The 15,110-nt window shown below is 45.6% G+C and overlaps 1 protein-coding gene across 2 annotated transcripts in view; it reads right to left on the bottom strand.

Moving 5' to 3' along the window:
- The window catches only part of ATP10B (ATPase phospholipid transporting 10B (putative)), a 260,075-nt gene that overhangs the window by 22,723 nt on the left and 222,242 nt on the right, over positions 1–15,110 (bottom strand). For both annotated transcript variants that reach the window (XM_019664097.1, XM_019664098.1), the window contains 6 exons: positions 13,814–13,923; positions 11,749–11,875; positions 8,590–8,774; positions 5,958–6,261; positions 3,159–3,235; positions 1,734–1,859 (listed from right to left, as the gene is read on the bottom strand). In XM_019664097.1, coding sequence (XP_019519642.1) covers positions 1,734–1,859; positions 3,159–3,235; positions 5,958–6,261; positions 8,590–8,774; positions 11,749–11,875; positions 13,814–13,923 — 929 coding nt within the window. The remainder of the gene's footprint in view (positions 1–1,733; positions 1,860–3,158; positions 3,236–5,957; positions 6,262–8,589; positions 8,775–11,748; positions 11,876–13,813; positions 13,924–15,110) is intronic.

Below are 15,110 nucleotides of genomic sequence, written 5' to 3'. Positions count from 1 at the left end.
GCTGGAAATGTTTCCTTTCCTATTTCACAAATTTAATGCAGAGAAGAGATTGTGCTTATTCAAAAGAATGATTCCTTTGGAAGCCCACCCCCCAAAAATAAAATAAACAGGGCATTTTGACTTCTAAGTAAAGTCTTTCATGCTGAGAATGATTTCAAGTCAAAGTGAGTGACTTTGCATAGACATGCTGAAATATTACCATTCAGTGTATCAAATTAATATTATTTTTTGCCATGCTGTTTCTATATACATGTGTATGTGTGTGTATATATATATATATTTATATATACACACACACACACATATATATAAAGTTCAATATACATATATATTGAACTTTACACAAAAATGTTTACTCCTGAGTGAGGATAACTGTGGCAGTGCCTGAGTGCAGGACTGGGAGAATGGGGCAAAGGAAAAATAATATACTTTTTGCTGCTACTTAGCTCATGTTTCTCTTCCATCACCCTGCTCATAATCCTTCCTGTTTCCTTATGCAAATTGAAATGGATTCTATTCAGAGACTTTTGGGGATTATTCAAAAGTCCTTGAACTAGATAACGAAAAACCCAGGCCTTGTTCCTTCCCTTAGTACAGCAATGCTACTGATTTCTTCCGATACCCATTGTTCATCAAGGGCTTTTCACACAAGAGCCACTGACAGTTTTAATACCTCAGCTGGTGTGTGCCTGCATGGGACCCCTATTACAAGGCAGACATCAACATACCTTTTAGGAGAAACAATAATATCTTCACATGATTGTGTTTGTATAGCGCTATATGCATTCCAGAGCTTTGAAACTAAAGCCTGCTGATAATAGTTCTAGGGACAGACAGAGTTATAGTCTCCTTATATTAGTGATGAGAAAACCAAGGCTCAGAGAGGTTAAGTGACTCTTCCAAGTTCACACAGCACGCTAGAGTCAGACAAGACTAAAACCTGGATGACCTTCCCCTACTCTAAACATTTTTGCCAATGGGCATTTTCTTCAGCGTCCTGACCTCTCTGAGCTCCCTGTTGGGACATGGTATGTAGGGTCTCACGTGGGAGCCAAGGACTCTGTCCTAAACATCTACTTTTACTCTCCCAAGGGGTTGGATAGGGCTCTTGAATTAGGGTGGCGCTCTCTGGGGAGGAAATCTAAGAGAAAAGTCACACTAGTTCTTTAAACTCCTTCTTGCTTGCAGTCAGAAAATAAACCTCATTTACAGAGCCCCTCTAAGAGTAACAACAGCAGCAATGATAAAAAAAAAATGGCTAACTTTATGGGGGTACTTACCACATGCCAATCACTTTATATACAAGTTCCCATTTCCTCTTCATAGCCAATATATGAGAAAGGTACTATGACCAGCCCAATTTTACAGATGGCGGAACTAGGGCATAGGGCCATTACCAAATACGGGAGCCTAGATCTGAACCAAATATGTGTGACTCCAGACTCCATGTTTGTAACTACCCATGCTGCCTCCCATGCCAGGTGCTTTACATACAGTATCACCAATCCTCACAATGATGTTACAAAATAGGTGGCATTCGCCCCATTTTATCAAGAGAAATGGAAGCCTAGAGAAGTGCCCAAGGTCACACAGCTGGTAAAGGGGCAGTGTCAGGATTCAAAATCCAGGTCTGCCTGACTCATTCCCTCATGCCGAGATGCTCTACTGCTGGGGAGAGCTGGTCCCCTGCAGACTCCCACGGCCCAGCAGGGAGGTTCCCGTGGGCTACTCACCACGTTCTTGTAGAAGTAGTACACCACCATCCTGGCCAGCCGTGAGTAACACCAGTGGCCGTGCACGAGCAGCAGCTTTTTGAGGTGTCTGAAGCGGGAGATAGCGAAGTCACTGGACATGACGGCCTGAGAGGGAAGAACGCAGACGTCAGCGTCCATCCACGGCTGCCAGTATACCAAAGAGGCTCCCTCAAGCGTGGTGCTTTGTTCTAGGTCCACAACTGGTAGGGTCTGAAAGACCCTTTGTGATTATAGGGCTCTTTAGACTCTGACATCCCACCCTCTCCTCCGGGAACTCCAAACCTCACTAGATTCCACTAAGCGCAGGTCAGAAGGGGCCTGTGGTCTAGTTTGGCCCTTCGTCTTTTATCCAACAAGCATTTATTAAGGCTCCGTCTGTGTTGGGCACCATGCTAGAGATGCGATGGTTAACCAGAGAGTAGGGGGTTCCGGGCAAGTAATCCTCAGACCTCTGAACACCTTTGGCCACCTCCTGAGGCAGGCCAGTTGCGCCATGCTCAGATGGAATGCGTCTTCTGCCCTTGGGGTTACTCAGAACGAGACACAGTTCCTAGGACTCTGTTCAGAGCATGGGGCTTGGACAAGCCTGGTTATAAATCCTGGCCTGAATCTTGGTCAGGCCGTGTAACCTCTCTCAGGCTCAGTTTCCTCATCTGAAAAAAATGGAATAACAGCCCCTACTACACAGGGTTGTGGTGATTGTCAAAATGAACTGGGAAAAAAAAATTGTGAAGTGCCCGATAGAGTGTTGGCATAAGCTAGATACTCAAAAGTTCAGTGTTCTTTCCCCTCACCATCAAATTTAGGCAATGCCTACTGTCTGCATTGGTGGTGGGAATATAGTTGTTAATGGTTCAAAGCCCCAACGTGGGGTCTATTTTAATGGAAAGCATTAGCAGCTCCAGCTGGTATGCTTGTTCCAAGCTGGATTTTGAATAAATTAGGTACACTACTAAAGGGTACCAAGCGATTTCTAGGTCTATCTAGCCATCAAGACTAACATGGCAATTCAAAAATGTTTTCAGATGTCCTTATTTCTGTCCCTGCTCATGGAGGGCATCGCAACTTTGGATGTGGGTGAAGATTCTAGGGAGGAAAGCATGGAGTCAGAGGAGGGCTTAGACTTCCCTGAATGGCTGGGTACTACGTGGCTTTAGAATATGGGTATCACCGGCTGTCTGTAAACGGTGGGGCATCATTTGATCTCCCTGTGTTCTGAAGGACAGAGCTGCAGGGAGGTGGGGATGGACATTACGTACGTATAGACGGGAAGCCCCCTGACTTTCAGATGATAATTCTGCAAAGCTCTCAGGGAGAAGCACCCCTAACACTGCAAGGAATGCCTTAACTCTCCAATAAGGATCGAGGACAGAAAGAAACAAGGCCAGTTGAAGGGAACTGTACCTGCATGCCTTCCTGTCCGGATATTCCAATCCCAATATCAGCAGCTTGAATCATGCTTACGTCATTTGCTCCGTCACCTGAAAGAGGAGAGGTCATGAGGTACCTTTATTCCTGGTCCAGCTGCTATGGGACACCGAGAAGCGTTTTAGACCAGTGGTTCTAAAGTGTCCCATTTATATATAGTTGAATCCTTGAACATTGCTACAGGAAAAGTCAATTGCTATAGTATTTGGCTTGAGAGATGTCATTTCTTCTTTGGACAAGAGGTCCCACTTTCCCTTTATCATTCAACAGATACTAAGCATGACGTTAGGTATTGGGAATGCAATGGTGAATAAGTGAGGCTTGAGCAGTGCTTTACAGTTTACACAAAAAGCTTTCACAAATGTGACAATGGACTTTACTAAGGAGCCAGTGGAGAATTTGAGCAACACCGGGACTCGGCAAGAGTAATCCAACTAGTGAAGGGACCCAGGAAAATTGGAACTGAGATCTGATCTCAAGACGAATACCTTCCCCAACTCAGTATAACATAGAATACTGACCATATCAAGGCAGCTGAGATGTTTGGGCAGCTACATTGTCAGAGATTGACAGTGGTACCCAAGGACAGGGATGACATTCAGTTTAGTTTCTGAATATAGAAAATGGGGATTGACTAATTGTTTGGCTGAGGTACACTTAGTCGCACTGAGTTCCCATTCAATGAACTAATTCGGGAAGCAGGAAGTGAGGGCCAGCGCCGTCACACAGATTTTTCTGTAATGACAGAAATGTCCTATGTCTTTACCGTCCATGATGGAGACCACTAGCCACCTGTGACTATTGAAACGTGTCTGATGAAATTCTACTTAATTTTAATTTTAAACTTCAATAGCCACAGATAGCTAAGTGGCAACCGTTTTTGGGCAGCACAGCTCTGTACGGCGAGGCCTTCCCCTCAAGCCTGGCTCTTCCTAACACTTAGTCTTTCAGACTAGAGTTCAGCAAACTTTTTCTGTAAAGTGCCAAATAGTAAATATTTTAGGCTTTGTGAGCCAAGTAGCAAAACTGAACAGCTGTCTTTCCATTTAGAAAAATAAAAACCATCCTTAGCATCCCTATAAAAACACGCAGTGGGCTGGATTCGGGCTGTGGTTTGTAGGCTGTATTGCCTTCACCTCCTGACCCCACCTCTTTTCCCAGGAGGCTCTCATAATAATCTGCAATTAAATTTATATTAGGCATCGTAGAAAATATTGAATTGGGGGAGAGAATTTTCTCCCTCTAATTATTTGGCAACAAAATTTATTGATCTTAAAAATTTTGTCATTACAAGTAGCCATTATTCTCCTAATGATTTTTTTGATAGCAGAGCAATGCAGACTTTTAATCTTCCCCATGGCAGAACAAATCCACCCTTTAGCCTCTTCCGTTAGCAAACCAGTGGGAGTAGAGGTGTATAATCATGCTATTTCTCGCCCTGCTGGTTTTGTTTCTGTTGCTATAGGAGTGAAGTCAATCTCTTACCTCAGGGAATCAATCCTGGTCTATTGACTCATGTGTGTCTGAAGTTTTGAAGAGGGCGATTCAAGGGAATAAAATTAGAATGCAGTTGCTAAAACTCTGCTTCCTGTATTCTTTGTGCCCCCATAACCCCCCTTTTTTTTAAAAAAAATTGATTTTACCTGAAGACCAGGAACAAAAAAAATCAATGTATAATAAGTTTCTTATTTGGAATCCCAGGAAAGAAAGTGTCTTCCCATGTCTGTATAGGGGGGAAGAGAACCAGGAACTATCTGTGAGAATGTCCCCAACCGAATGCAATGTTTACTGTGTTCTTGGTGTGTGCTGAGTGTGGAATGGAATGCTGAATAAGACTGACATTGACCCTCTACACAAAGAACTCATGGTCTCCTAAGCCTGCCATCATAGAAAGCATGACAGTACTTTGGAACTATGAGGGCTGTGTGCTGTGGGAGCTCACAGAGCAAAGGAAGATTAGGTAGGAGGGGGTTTTACAGGGGAAGCGGCTTGTGCAAAGGCTTGGAAGTAAGACAGATGGGACAAGGCTCATGGAGAACAGGAAGCAGTTTCATTTGGTTGGAACGTGGAGTGCTGAGTGTTGGGGAGAGGAAGATGTCAGGTGGGGGGTTCATGGAGGCCACCTCATGAAGGTTTTTGTAAACCAGTTTTGGTTGTTCCTGGGAGGTTTGAAATAAGTACAGTTTTCATCTATCTGCCTCATCCACGATCAAAGCTTAGCCTCCTCTGAAGAATTCTTCATCAACCAACAACAAGCTGGCATTTAATTGAGTGTATGCTTTGTGCTGGGCCTTGTCTTTAGGAAAGAACATACAAAATTAAATATGGGAAAGGTCCAACTTGTAAAATCTCCCCAGCAGCCATCAACACTCGGCAGGATATCAAATCCACACACACCTGAGGTCCATAGCATTGTGCCATGTGTTAAGTGTTGAAGGAAACATGGAAATGGTTCATGTCCCAGAATTGAGTTGGCTGAGTGTGTATTATTGAGCTACCTGGATGTTTTGAATTTGAGGACACTCTTGGCTTTGCCCTCCACCCAAGTCCTGATTTTTTCTTAGCTGACTCGCTAATCCTGAGAACTCTGATTCATTCTCCCACTCCGCTTAGCTTCTGTTTCATCTCCTTCATCTTGATTGTCACTGTGGACTCTCTCCCTCTAAGACACTGATCCTCAGCCTAAGCATCTTGACTTTGATATTTGACCCCCTCCCCCACCTCTGATCAGGGCCTCTTGCCAAACCGCCACCCACATCTCAGCCTGATTGGTACCTATGGAAAGGGTCATGACGCTCAACTTGTCTCGCACCAGCTTGACTATCATACTCTTCTGGAGGGGCGTGGAGCGGCAGCACAGGACAGACCGGCAGTACTGGGTCAACTCCAGAAATTTCTTCTCCAGCTTTCCCTGGAAAATGGCATTCAGTGTCTTCCCATCGATGACCAAGCCAACTTCTGGAATAGCAGCTCCTGAGGTCGGGGGAGGTGCCCCAGGAGGCAGGCGGTCTGGCTTCCGTGGTCCATAAAATTGCTTGACCTCTTCCAATGCACAGCTGAGGATTGAGTCACAGGTTTCCTAAAAGGAGAATAATGAATTTGGTATGAGTAAGCAACGTTGGAAACATAGGTTGAAAATCTCCCTTTATGCTTTAGTAAAACAGTTATAAAACTTGACCACCATAGAGATTACTTACCTAAGAATCACTCTGATTTTTACATTTCTCTGTAATATTTCAAACAGCATCAAAGCAATATTAATTTGGAAGCAAATTAATGGCCCAAAGAGGAGGGACTGCTTGGGAATAGGAGTGGAAATAGTTCAGCAAGATGGGAACTGATACGGGAGTGGTTTAAGATAATACATAATACTAATCTGATGGTAAATAACAATATGTCACGCTGGTATAATGTGTTCTATTTCTTACAAGTCATTTCAGGTCTCTGTTCCTCAGAACATTTCTTGACAGATTAATACTTCCAGTGATGGGTAATTCTCTCATCTTATGGATGCAAACCCTGAGGTCTAGCTAGGTCCCCTAACTTGTTTATAGCTTTAAGATGCACAACAAAGAAACGGTAGCCCTGAATCAATTTATAATGAATTAGGCAGATTAAACCCCTTGGAGAAAATCTTCACTGAATATGTAATTACATTAAACTGAGGTTTAAATAAATCAGAGATTTAGAATGGATTTCCCCAGTTTCTGTCTGAACATATCTAGGCACCTGCCCCTTTTTCCCAGACAAGAGGATGAAAAAAGACTCATCTTATCAGCTCAGGGGGCCCAGCGGTGTGGGCAGGGCCTAAACCCAGGCACTACCTTGGAGGGTCCTGGACAGCTTTAAAAGAGTTGTCAGTGACTGAACTCCATATGGAGTGTGGCCCATTATTCCTTAGGAACTTTGGCTAATTAATCAACAAGCATCTTCAACTTCCTACGGGAATGCCTTGCATTTAACAGAACCTACAGAAGCCCCCCCGCCCTCCCCTCAGACTGGCTGACTCACAGGTTTGTGATATCCTCCTTTTGAAATCACCTGGAGTGAAATGATCATTGCAAACAAAATTTCCGTTGTCAGCGGGGCAGGCAGACATCAACACTATTACAGGGATCAGGCACTCAAGCAAGCTGCAAATTACTTTCTCTCCTAAGTGTAATATGAACGTCAAATATTTCCCTGAGATTATTTTCATTTTGAAAATTCACTGGGGTTTAATCTAATCATAGCATAATCTGTGCACCTGACAGGAAAGTAAATGCTTTTTCCAATTCATGTGAAGGGCCTCAGGCACTTTCAATAGTATATACTATTTTTTTTTTTAATATGTGTATATGGATTCTTCATGGAATAAAAATTAACACTAAACTTTGGAAATTTCTATTCTGGGTCAAGATCAGCCTCAGGCAAAACTGAAAGTGTGAGAGATTCTATCATCCCTCAGCCTCTTTTTCGGTGTGGTCTGTCCCTTTCCCAACTTCCTCTTCTGCTTCTCCCCATGGCATGCTCTAGGTCTCTAGGCACCCTCCACGCACCACCCCTGCAACACAGCGCTTTTCCTGCTAACGCTCCACCTCTAATCCAATTCCTTCTGATGACAGGAACACACAGCTCAACGCCCACTTCCCATATTCATCAGCCGAGAAGATGGTGGCAGCTTACTTTCTGCAGTTTGCATTGTGAAAATAGATTTTTCCTCCTGAATATAAAGTTGTTACAACTTTGAGTACACTTCCGCAGACTGTGCACAGTCCTCTCTCCAAACCTTGCTCCCTGTCACCCACAACCTATCCCGGCTGAAAGAATCAGTTTTAGAACTTCGCTTATCTCTTTCTCTCTCCATCAAAAGGTACTGGTCTCATGTCATTCACTTCAGGTTTCATTCTATGGCAAACCAATTTGACTTACTAATTGGGGCTGGGATTTTAAACTCAGAATAACTTCAAATTGAATCGGGGCGTTTACAAGGGACAAGTTAATCTAAACGATTGAGGTTCTGTGAGCAAACAGTATGGCATCATGCAAACAACGCTGGCCTGGAGGAGAACAGCATTCTAGACTCGGTCAATCAGAAACTACCAGGGTGACCCTGGGCAGGTGGCGTAGCCTCAGTGGTCTTCAGTTTCCTCATCTGTAGAATGGGGAGACTGGCCACAGATGGGATTCGGGAGATGCAAAACTTTCTAATATGTACAGCTAGACATAATGTAAATATAGTGGTCAACCATGTGTGGGGATGAGGTGGAGGATATTGGGCTTGATGACGTCCAGGGCCCTCTGTGCTCTAAGATTTTGGGGTAGGGGTGCTTCCCTGCATGCCCAAATCCCACCCATAAGCCTGTTTCCTGTTGGCCTAAGGGGTTCTCTGCACTTGGATGTCTGGGTCCAGAAACTGTGGCCTCACCTGACTTTCTGTGTTAATGGAGTAAACAGTGTCGGTCTGATCTAACAGTCGGCAGGAATAGGCGATATTGACCGCTGTCTCCTGTTTATCTCCGGTCAGAACCCAGAGCTGGATCCCCGCTTCCCGCAGAGCAGCAACTGTGTCTGGAACTCCTTCCTGCAGCCGGTCTTCGATCCCAGTGGCTCCTGGAGTGATGATCAAAGACAGCAGACATCACATTTACAGTGGAAAAGTAGCTGCTTAATTTCCCCAAAGCCCTAGCAAGCCAGGCAAAGATCATATTAAGTATCTTCCATGTTCGAGGCATGCTTAGCACCCAGGATACACCAGTGACATAGTGCTGGCCCCTGCCCTCTCAGAGCCCTAAGGCCTGTTGAATAAGGATTTATAACTGAGCGCCATGAGGAGAGAAGCCCAGGGTGCCATGTGAACATACACCAGGAGGCCTGAACTTTATCTGGAAGGTCACGGAAGGCATTGCTGAGAAAGAGCCATTGAAGCTCAGACCTGGAAGATAAAGCTGAGAGATGGAGAAGGAAGTGAATTCCAGGCAGGGGGATCTGCATGCGTGAAGGCCCAGGGGTCAGAATAAGACAAGAGACAGAAAGGGAGGCAAAGTGGGGTGGGAGATGGGGCCAGGAAGGGAGATAAGGTGCTGATCTCACAGAGCCTGGTCAGGACGTGAAGGGATTGGGGGTTTCTGTGATAGCCAAGAAAGCTATTACAGGGGCTTAAGTTGGAGATGACAGGACCAGTTTTGACTTTTAAGATCATTCTAGAGCATGGACTGGAGTTGGGAGGAAGCAGGATGAATTCAGGACTAACAGTTGGAGGCTAGCAGGGGAGTGGACGGCATAGAGGGAATGGGAGTGGAGAGGCTGAAATCTTTGCTCTGCAACTGCTCACAGCAGAGTTAATAGACTCAGGTTTTTGACACTATTCTTGGAGGGAATGGAACATGCAGATTCCATAATTTTTGAATCATCTCAAGCTTTGCACCAACCCTGATGACTACATTGAGGTACTGAATAGTAGCTCAGTGATTAAGCAAGAATAAACCAGCACTGAAATTGAGATTCATTTCAGACCACAGAAGAATGGCCACCCATTTCACTCTGGCAGGAGCAAGGCATTTCATTTCTTTTGATAATTCCGAGTGACAATAGGTTGGCAAAGCAGTTATGCGAGATGCATAGTGAAAAGGTCATTTTACGTTGTGGGACCGAGCGTGCATGCAAGGCAGCTTTGTAACGGCGTGGCAGTTTTTTGGTGGCAAGATGAAATCTCTTCCCAGCCCAGCCCTCCTTCCCAAGCCACCCTGAGGGAAGAAAAACCACCTTGCTATCCTTCCGAAACGTGCCTGTTTTCTATCTGAGGCCCAAATGCGCAGGTAAACAGCCCCAGGAAGAGCGATGGCTCGAGCCTCGTCTGTCCCTCCACGGGTGAGCCTGGAGGGTGAGACTCTGAAGCTGATTTATATTCGAGGGAGGCAGAGTGAAGGGGGGGAGGAGGAAAACACATTTATTTGTGTGAACGAGAAAATGAAACAGGAAGGCTGTGAAAGCCTTTCCCAGCCAAGGAAGCTGACAGGTCCTGACAAGTGTGTTCTCTTTCTCACAGGACCAGGTGTGGAGCAATTCTCACCCACTGGGACCAGAGTGCTCCCCCAAACAAAAGAAACCTCAGGGGGTGAGAACAGGGTCAGTGCCCTAATGGGGTGACTTCACAGTGGCCTGGTGCAGTGGATAGAGCTATCTGGCCTCGCTACCTTCTGGTTCCTGCTAACATGAGCTCTCGTGGCCAGATTTCAGGGAGGCCTGTGAGGCAGCAGGCAAAGGCCCCTCAGTCGAAACACAGGCAAGAAACAAAAGGCTGGAGGAAGTGGGGAGCAAAACTCTCTCCTCCTGATTGTCACCCATCTTACCAAATCATGTCACTAGCTTTAAATACAAAGGTAACAACACCTTCTTATTACAGTGACACTGGGTCTTTCCCCCATGCACCCGGTCTGGCTGGGCTGCTTGGAGGAGTGTGTTTTATCCAGAGGAGAAGCTGAGGCTCAGAGGGGTGCAGGGATGTGCCCCTGGGCACACAGCAATACTTGGCCCTCGTCTCCAGCTCAGCATTGCTTTCCAAGATGAAAGCAAGCATCCGTCACGTGGCTAGTGTGTGCATGCTGTTCCCACAAGGCCTTTCTCAGATCTTGCTCCCTAGCTGTGAGGGGATTAATCCTGATACATAAAGCCTCCCTCCCCCTTCTCCCTCGATAATGCTTTACCTCCAACAGAAATACAGCGCTGTTGCTTAACTGCAGCCTCCACGCTTCTCATGGTTCCTCCAGCGTATCAATCCATCTAACTTCTATACAGCAGCAGCCTGAGTCATTTTTGGAAAGCACAAATCTGTCCCTGCTTTCACTCTCTTCCCCTCTCCAAACTTTTAGCACGAGATTTACATGGTCCTTCATAATCTGGGTCCCGCTGACCTCTCACCCACATCCTTGTCCCCCACACCCCGTGGTTCCGCCACGGGCGGACCTCTGAGTTAGCAGCCGGCCCAGGCTTTCTCACCTCCGGGCCTTTGTTGGGCCCTTCCCTCCACCTGGCACACTCTCTCCCTTTGCCTGAGCAGAAGCTCCTCTTCTTTGTTTAGTTCTGGCCTTCTTACTCCCTCCTTGGTTCCAGGCGAGGCTGGCACTTTCTACCTTATGCCTCCATCCTACCCAGGATACCTTCCAGCCCAGCCCTCATCACACTGTTGAAATGACTTGTTTAATCACCCAGCTTCTTCACTAGACTCTGACCTCCGGGAGGACAGGGCCTGGGCTCTTGTTCCCTGTTGTAGCCCCAGGGCCTAGCATGCTACTTGGCACATAGTAGGTGCTCAATAAACATTTGGTCAAGGGGAGGAGAAGCAACCAAAGTCGTAGGCTTCATCCAGCAGGGAGTGCAGGATGCCTCTGGGCATCCTCAGGGAGCTGCGTGTGGAGTCTGGGTTGGGTATTGGCACGGCCCTTTTGAGCGAAAATACCTGGAAGGGCACCCAGGGAAGGTTCCTAATTGAGACACATTTGTAGCAGTGTCAGAATCAGGGCGAAGAACTTCTTTTCTAGCTTGCAGCATTCCTATTTTTCACTTAATGAGACTTATTTTTAGCTACCGAGTAAGGTGAGTTGATTCTCCAGATGCTGGGCGGTCTCCATCAGAAGCTCATCTCGGTTGTCGAGGGACGCCTCGGCCTCACGCCGGAAACTGGCCCATCTCTGGAAGTCCTCTTCACTTACAACCTTCGGGACAGGGACAGGCTCATTCACAATGCTGAGTGAATCCCTCCCACTCCCCGCGTGCTGGGCCTCCGATGGGCCTGTCTGAGCTTCGCTACACAATTAGATGGGGCTTTCTCCTCAATGATCATTTTTCATTTTTTGAATACATGGATCCATGAAGGATTGATCCTCATGTTACATTATAACCAAACATTCCTTGAGCCCCTACCCCACTAGACATACAGCAGTGATCAAGGCACACAAGGTCCCTGCACGCCTGGGCTTAGATGCTACTGGAGGGTGAGGGACATAATCCAAGTAAACAATGTAAAAGAACAGGTCATTTCAAGGAGTTCTGTATAGAAAATAAAGAGGGTAATATGATGAAGTGTGACTGGGTAGAGTGATAGCTCTTGGGGAGAGGGGCTGTTTCATTTGGATCTTGAGATCTCTTTGGCAAGATGCATGCAAGTTGAGATCCAATGATGAGAAGGGTTCAGTCATGGGGTGGGGCAAGTGCAAAGGCTGTGAAACAGCAATGAACTTGGCTTTGTTCCTGGAACACACCAGTTGGCTGAAGGGTGGGGAGCCAGGTAGAGAGGGACCGGCAGTGAGGCTGGAAAGGTAAGCAGCAGCCAGATCTTGCATAGCCTGGTAGACTGCTCCACCAGCTGTTGGAGGTGGTGCCCCAAAGCTGGAAGAATCCAACTAGAGGTCATATTTCCCTCCCTGGGGGTCCAATAGCACCTTTAGACCCCTCTGTTGGCCTTGCATGCATACTGCCTCTTAGGGCAATGAATAATTCTTTTGTCCAAGCATCAAATATTCCTGGTTTTTTCCTCTGTGCATGGCAGTATAGGGAAAACCAAGGGGACACAGGTAGGCCTTTCACTCTTGTGGCATTCACAGTCTCATGAGAGGCAGCAAAATAGGCACAAATAGTTTTGATGGAAAATAAAAGGTGGTAAGGGTATAATTATAATGTATACAGTAGTAAGCACTGCTAGTAGGCACAGGCCTACTAAAGTACGTGTGTTTCTTTAGTTAACCTCCATGACAACTGTATGAGGTAGGGGCATTAGCACCATTTTACAGATAAGAAAATCCAAAACTCAGAAGGGTGAAGAAACTTGCCCAAGGTCACGTTAACAGGTAAGTGGTGAGATGGGACTTGTATCCAGGTGAGGCTGGCTTTAAAGTGGGTGCTCTTAAACTCTGTGTTGCTCTAAGCACCATAAAAGCGATGAAGCGCTATGGGGACTTGTGGAGGAATAAATCTAGCAACTTGTGGAGGAATAAATCTAGCCACCATAGCTCCCCTACCTGATTTTAGGTGCTTCATTAGATGGCCCTGCTCTGGGAGTCATAGTTCTCTTTGCCTGCCTCCCTTGCAGGGACTTCAAGGTCAAAGACCTGGAGAACTGAGGTGGGTAACCTGCATGACTACAGCTGAGCCAAGGGCAAGGCTATGGGGAATGCTTGGGGCTGTGGCCAGCCACAGGACACAATCCTCATCAAAGGGATCAGCTGCTACACGGCTGTAGCGATTTGCGGCCATTCACGAATGAAGACCCAGTTTGCCAGTTCCTCTAGATTTTCCAGAGAAACCGGAAGTCAAGATTTTTATGTGATCCCATAAAATCGCCCACATTTCAAATCTACGCAAATAATGCAATATTTAAAAGGATGCTCTGAAGGCAAAATTATAACATTAACAAGTTGTGAGTTATGGTTACCAATTATATACGCAATGAAAAGCAGGAAACCACAAAAACCACATTGATAAGGAAACTTGCCATTCTGATTTCTGTCCCAGCAAGACTGTCAAAGTCATGGGCCTCTGCGGTGAGTCAAAATATCCAATTTTGAAAATATTAAAGCAACCAACATTAAGGGTCTTAGAAGAGACAGAATCAGGGTTGAGGCCTTTCAGCCACTTCCCGAGGAACTTGCTCTTACCTTCTTGGCGATGCACAGTGTTCGAAGACCGTCTCTCGCATACAAATCTAGGTGCTTCTGGGTCCGGGCTCGGATTTTCCTCACCTTCTTTTCTACATCAATCTCTGTCACTGTGAAACAGTCGTTGCCCGCCATGAGGTCATGGAGAAATGCTTAGGGGATCCTTGTTCCTAACCCTGACATCTTTAGAGGAGGAATCCCCTTCCAGCCCTCCCCTGTCAGGGTGCCCAGGAAGGTGATAACTCCAGGAATCCTTCAATTGTCTGCTCTCCATCGCTGATAATCAAAAGCCTGGCTGTGAATAGTACTATTTAAGGAGGGTAGGTACTCTAAGGTATTGTTCCCGAACATCTGTTCGCATCAGAGTTACCTGGGAACTTCAACAAATAATAGAGTTTGAAGGCCCAGTTGAAGCCTCGTGGAACCAAGGACCAGAAGTCTGACTCTTAATTATTACCTAATGTGTTTCGTTTGGATCCAGTTTAGCCCTGGATGACCAACTGTTTGGTAAGTGTTAGGCGTGCTATCCATCGTTTTCTCTGTCATCTACTTCAGTCCTTAGAGCAAGTTAGGTCCCAAGACAGCTATGGACCTGAATCTCATTGCTAAGTTGTTTGCCAACTTGGGTTTGCTGAGTCAGGCTTCCTTTCTAGACAACAAATGGTCTTAGGAAAAAAAATTGTATGTTTTGCATTTCCTGTAAATCTAGTGTTTAGAATGAAAAATATTTCATTGTGTTGCTCAAAGTCCCCTTTATGATGTCCTACATGATACATTTCTTTTAAAAGAAATTTATCTGTTACTCTGGAAATTCCAGTACTTTTATCGACCAGATAAAAAGAATTTTTCATGCTGGGTTGGTGGGTATGGGGCAGGGCTGATGCCATCACCACTTTCTTTATCTAAGATGTCACAGACATCACTAATCAATTGCAACACTTTGCAAAGCTGAGCTTGGAAAAAGCTTCAGAGCCCGCTGCCAGTGCTAAACCAAGATCTTCAGAGGCCCTAAGCAGTGAACAGCTTTTGTGCACCTTATCCATCCCTCCATATAATGCAAAATTAAAAATACAATTCTCAACAGTAAGATAAGAAAGCTCTGTTTTTCCCCACGATGCTATTCTAAGGCTGTTTTTATGCACTATAAAAATCCTTTCAAAGATTATTTTCTCATTTTTTTCAGGTGCTACTGTTTTCTGGTGCCTTAAGCAGTCTTTATGCATCATCTTATTGTGCACTATTTATAATATTTTATCTTCAAAGACATCATTTCCTGAGATTAAACCCTTTTTCCTTT

This window comes from Hipposideros armiger, unplaced genomic scaffold (assembly GCF_001890085.2).
Source record: "Hipposideros armiger isolate ML-2016 unplaced genomic scaffold, ASM189008v1 scaffold_416, whole genome shotgun sequence".
Lineage (NCBI taxonomy): Eukaryota > Metazoa > Chordata > Mammalia > Chiroptera > Hipposideridae > Hipposideros > Hipposideros armiger.
The sequence above is the reverse complement of the archived record's forward strand: the minus strand, read 5'-3'. Positions and strand labels throughout refer to the sequence as shown.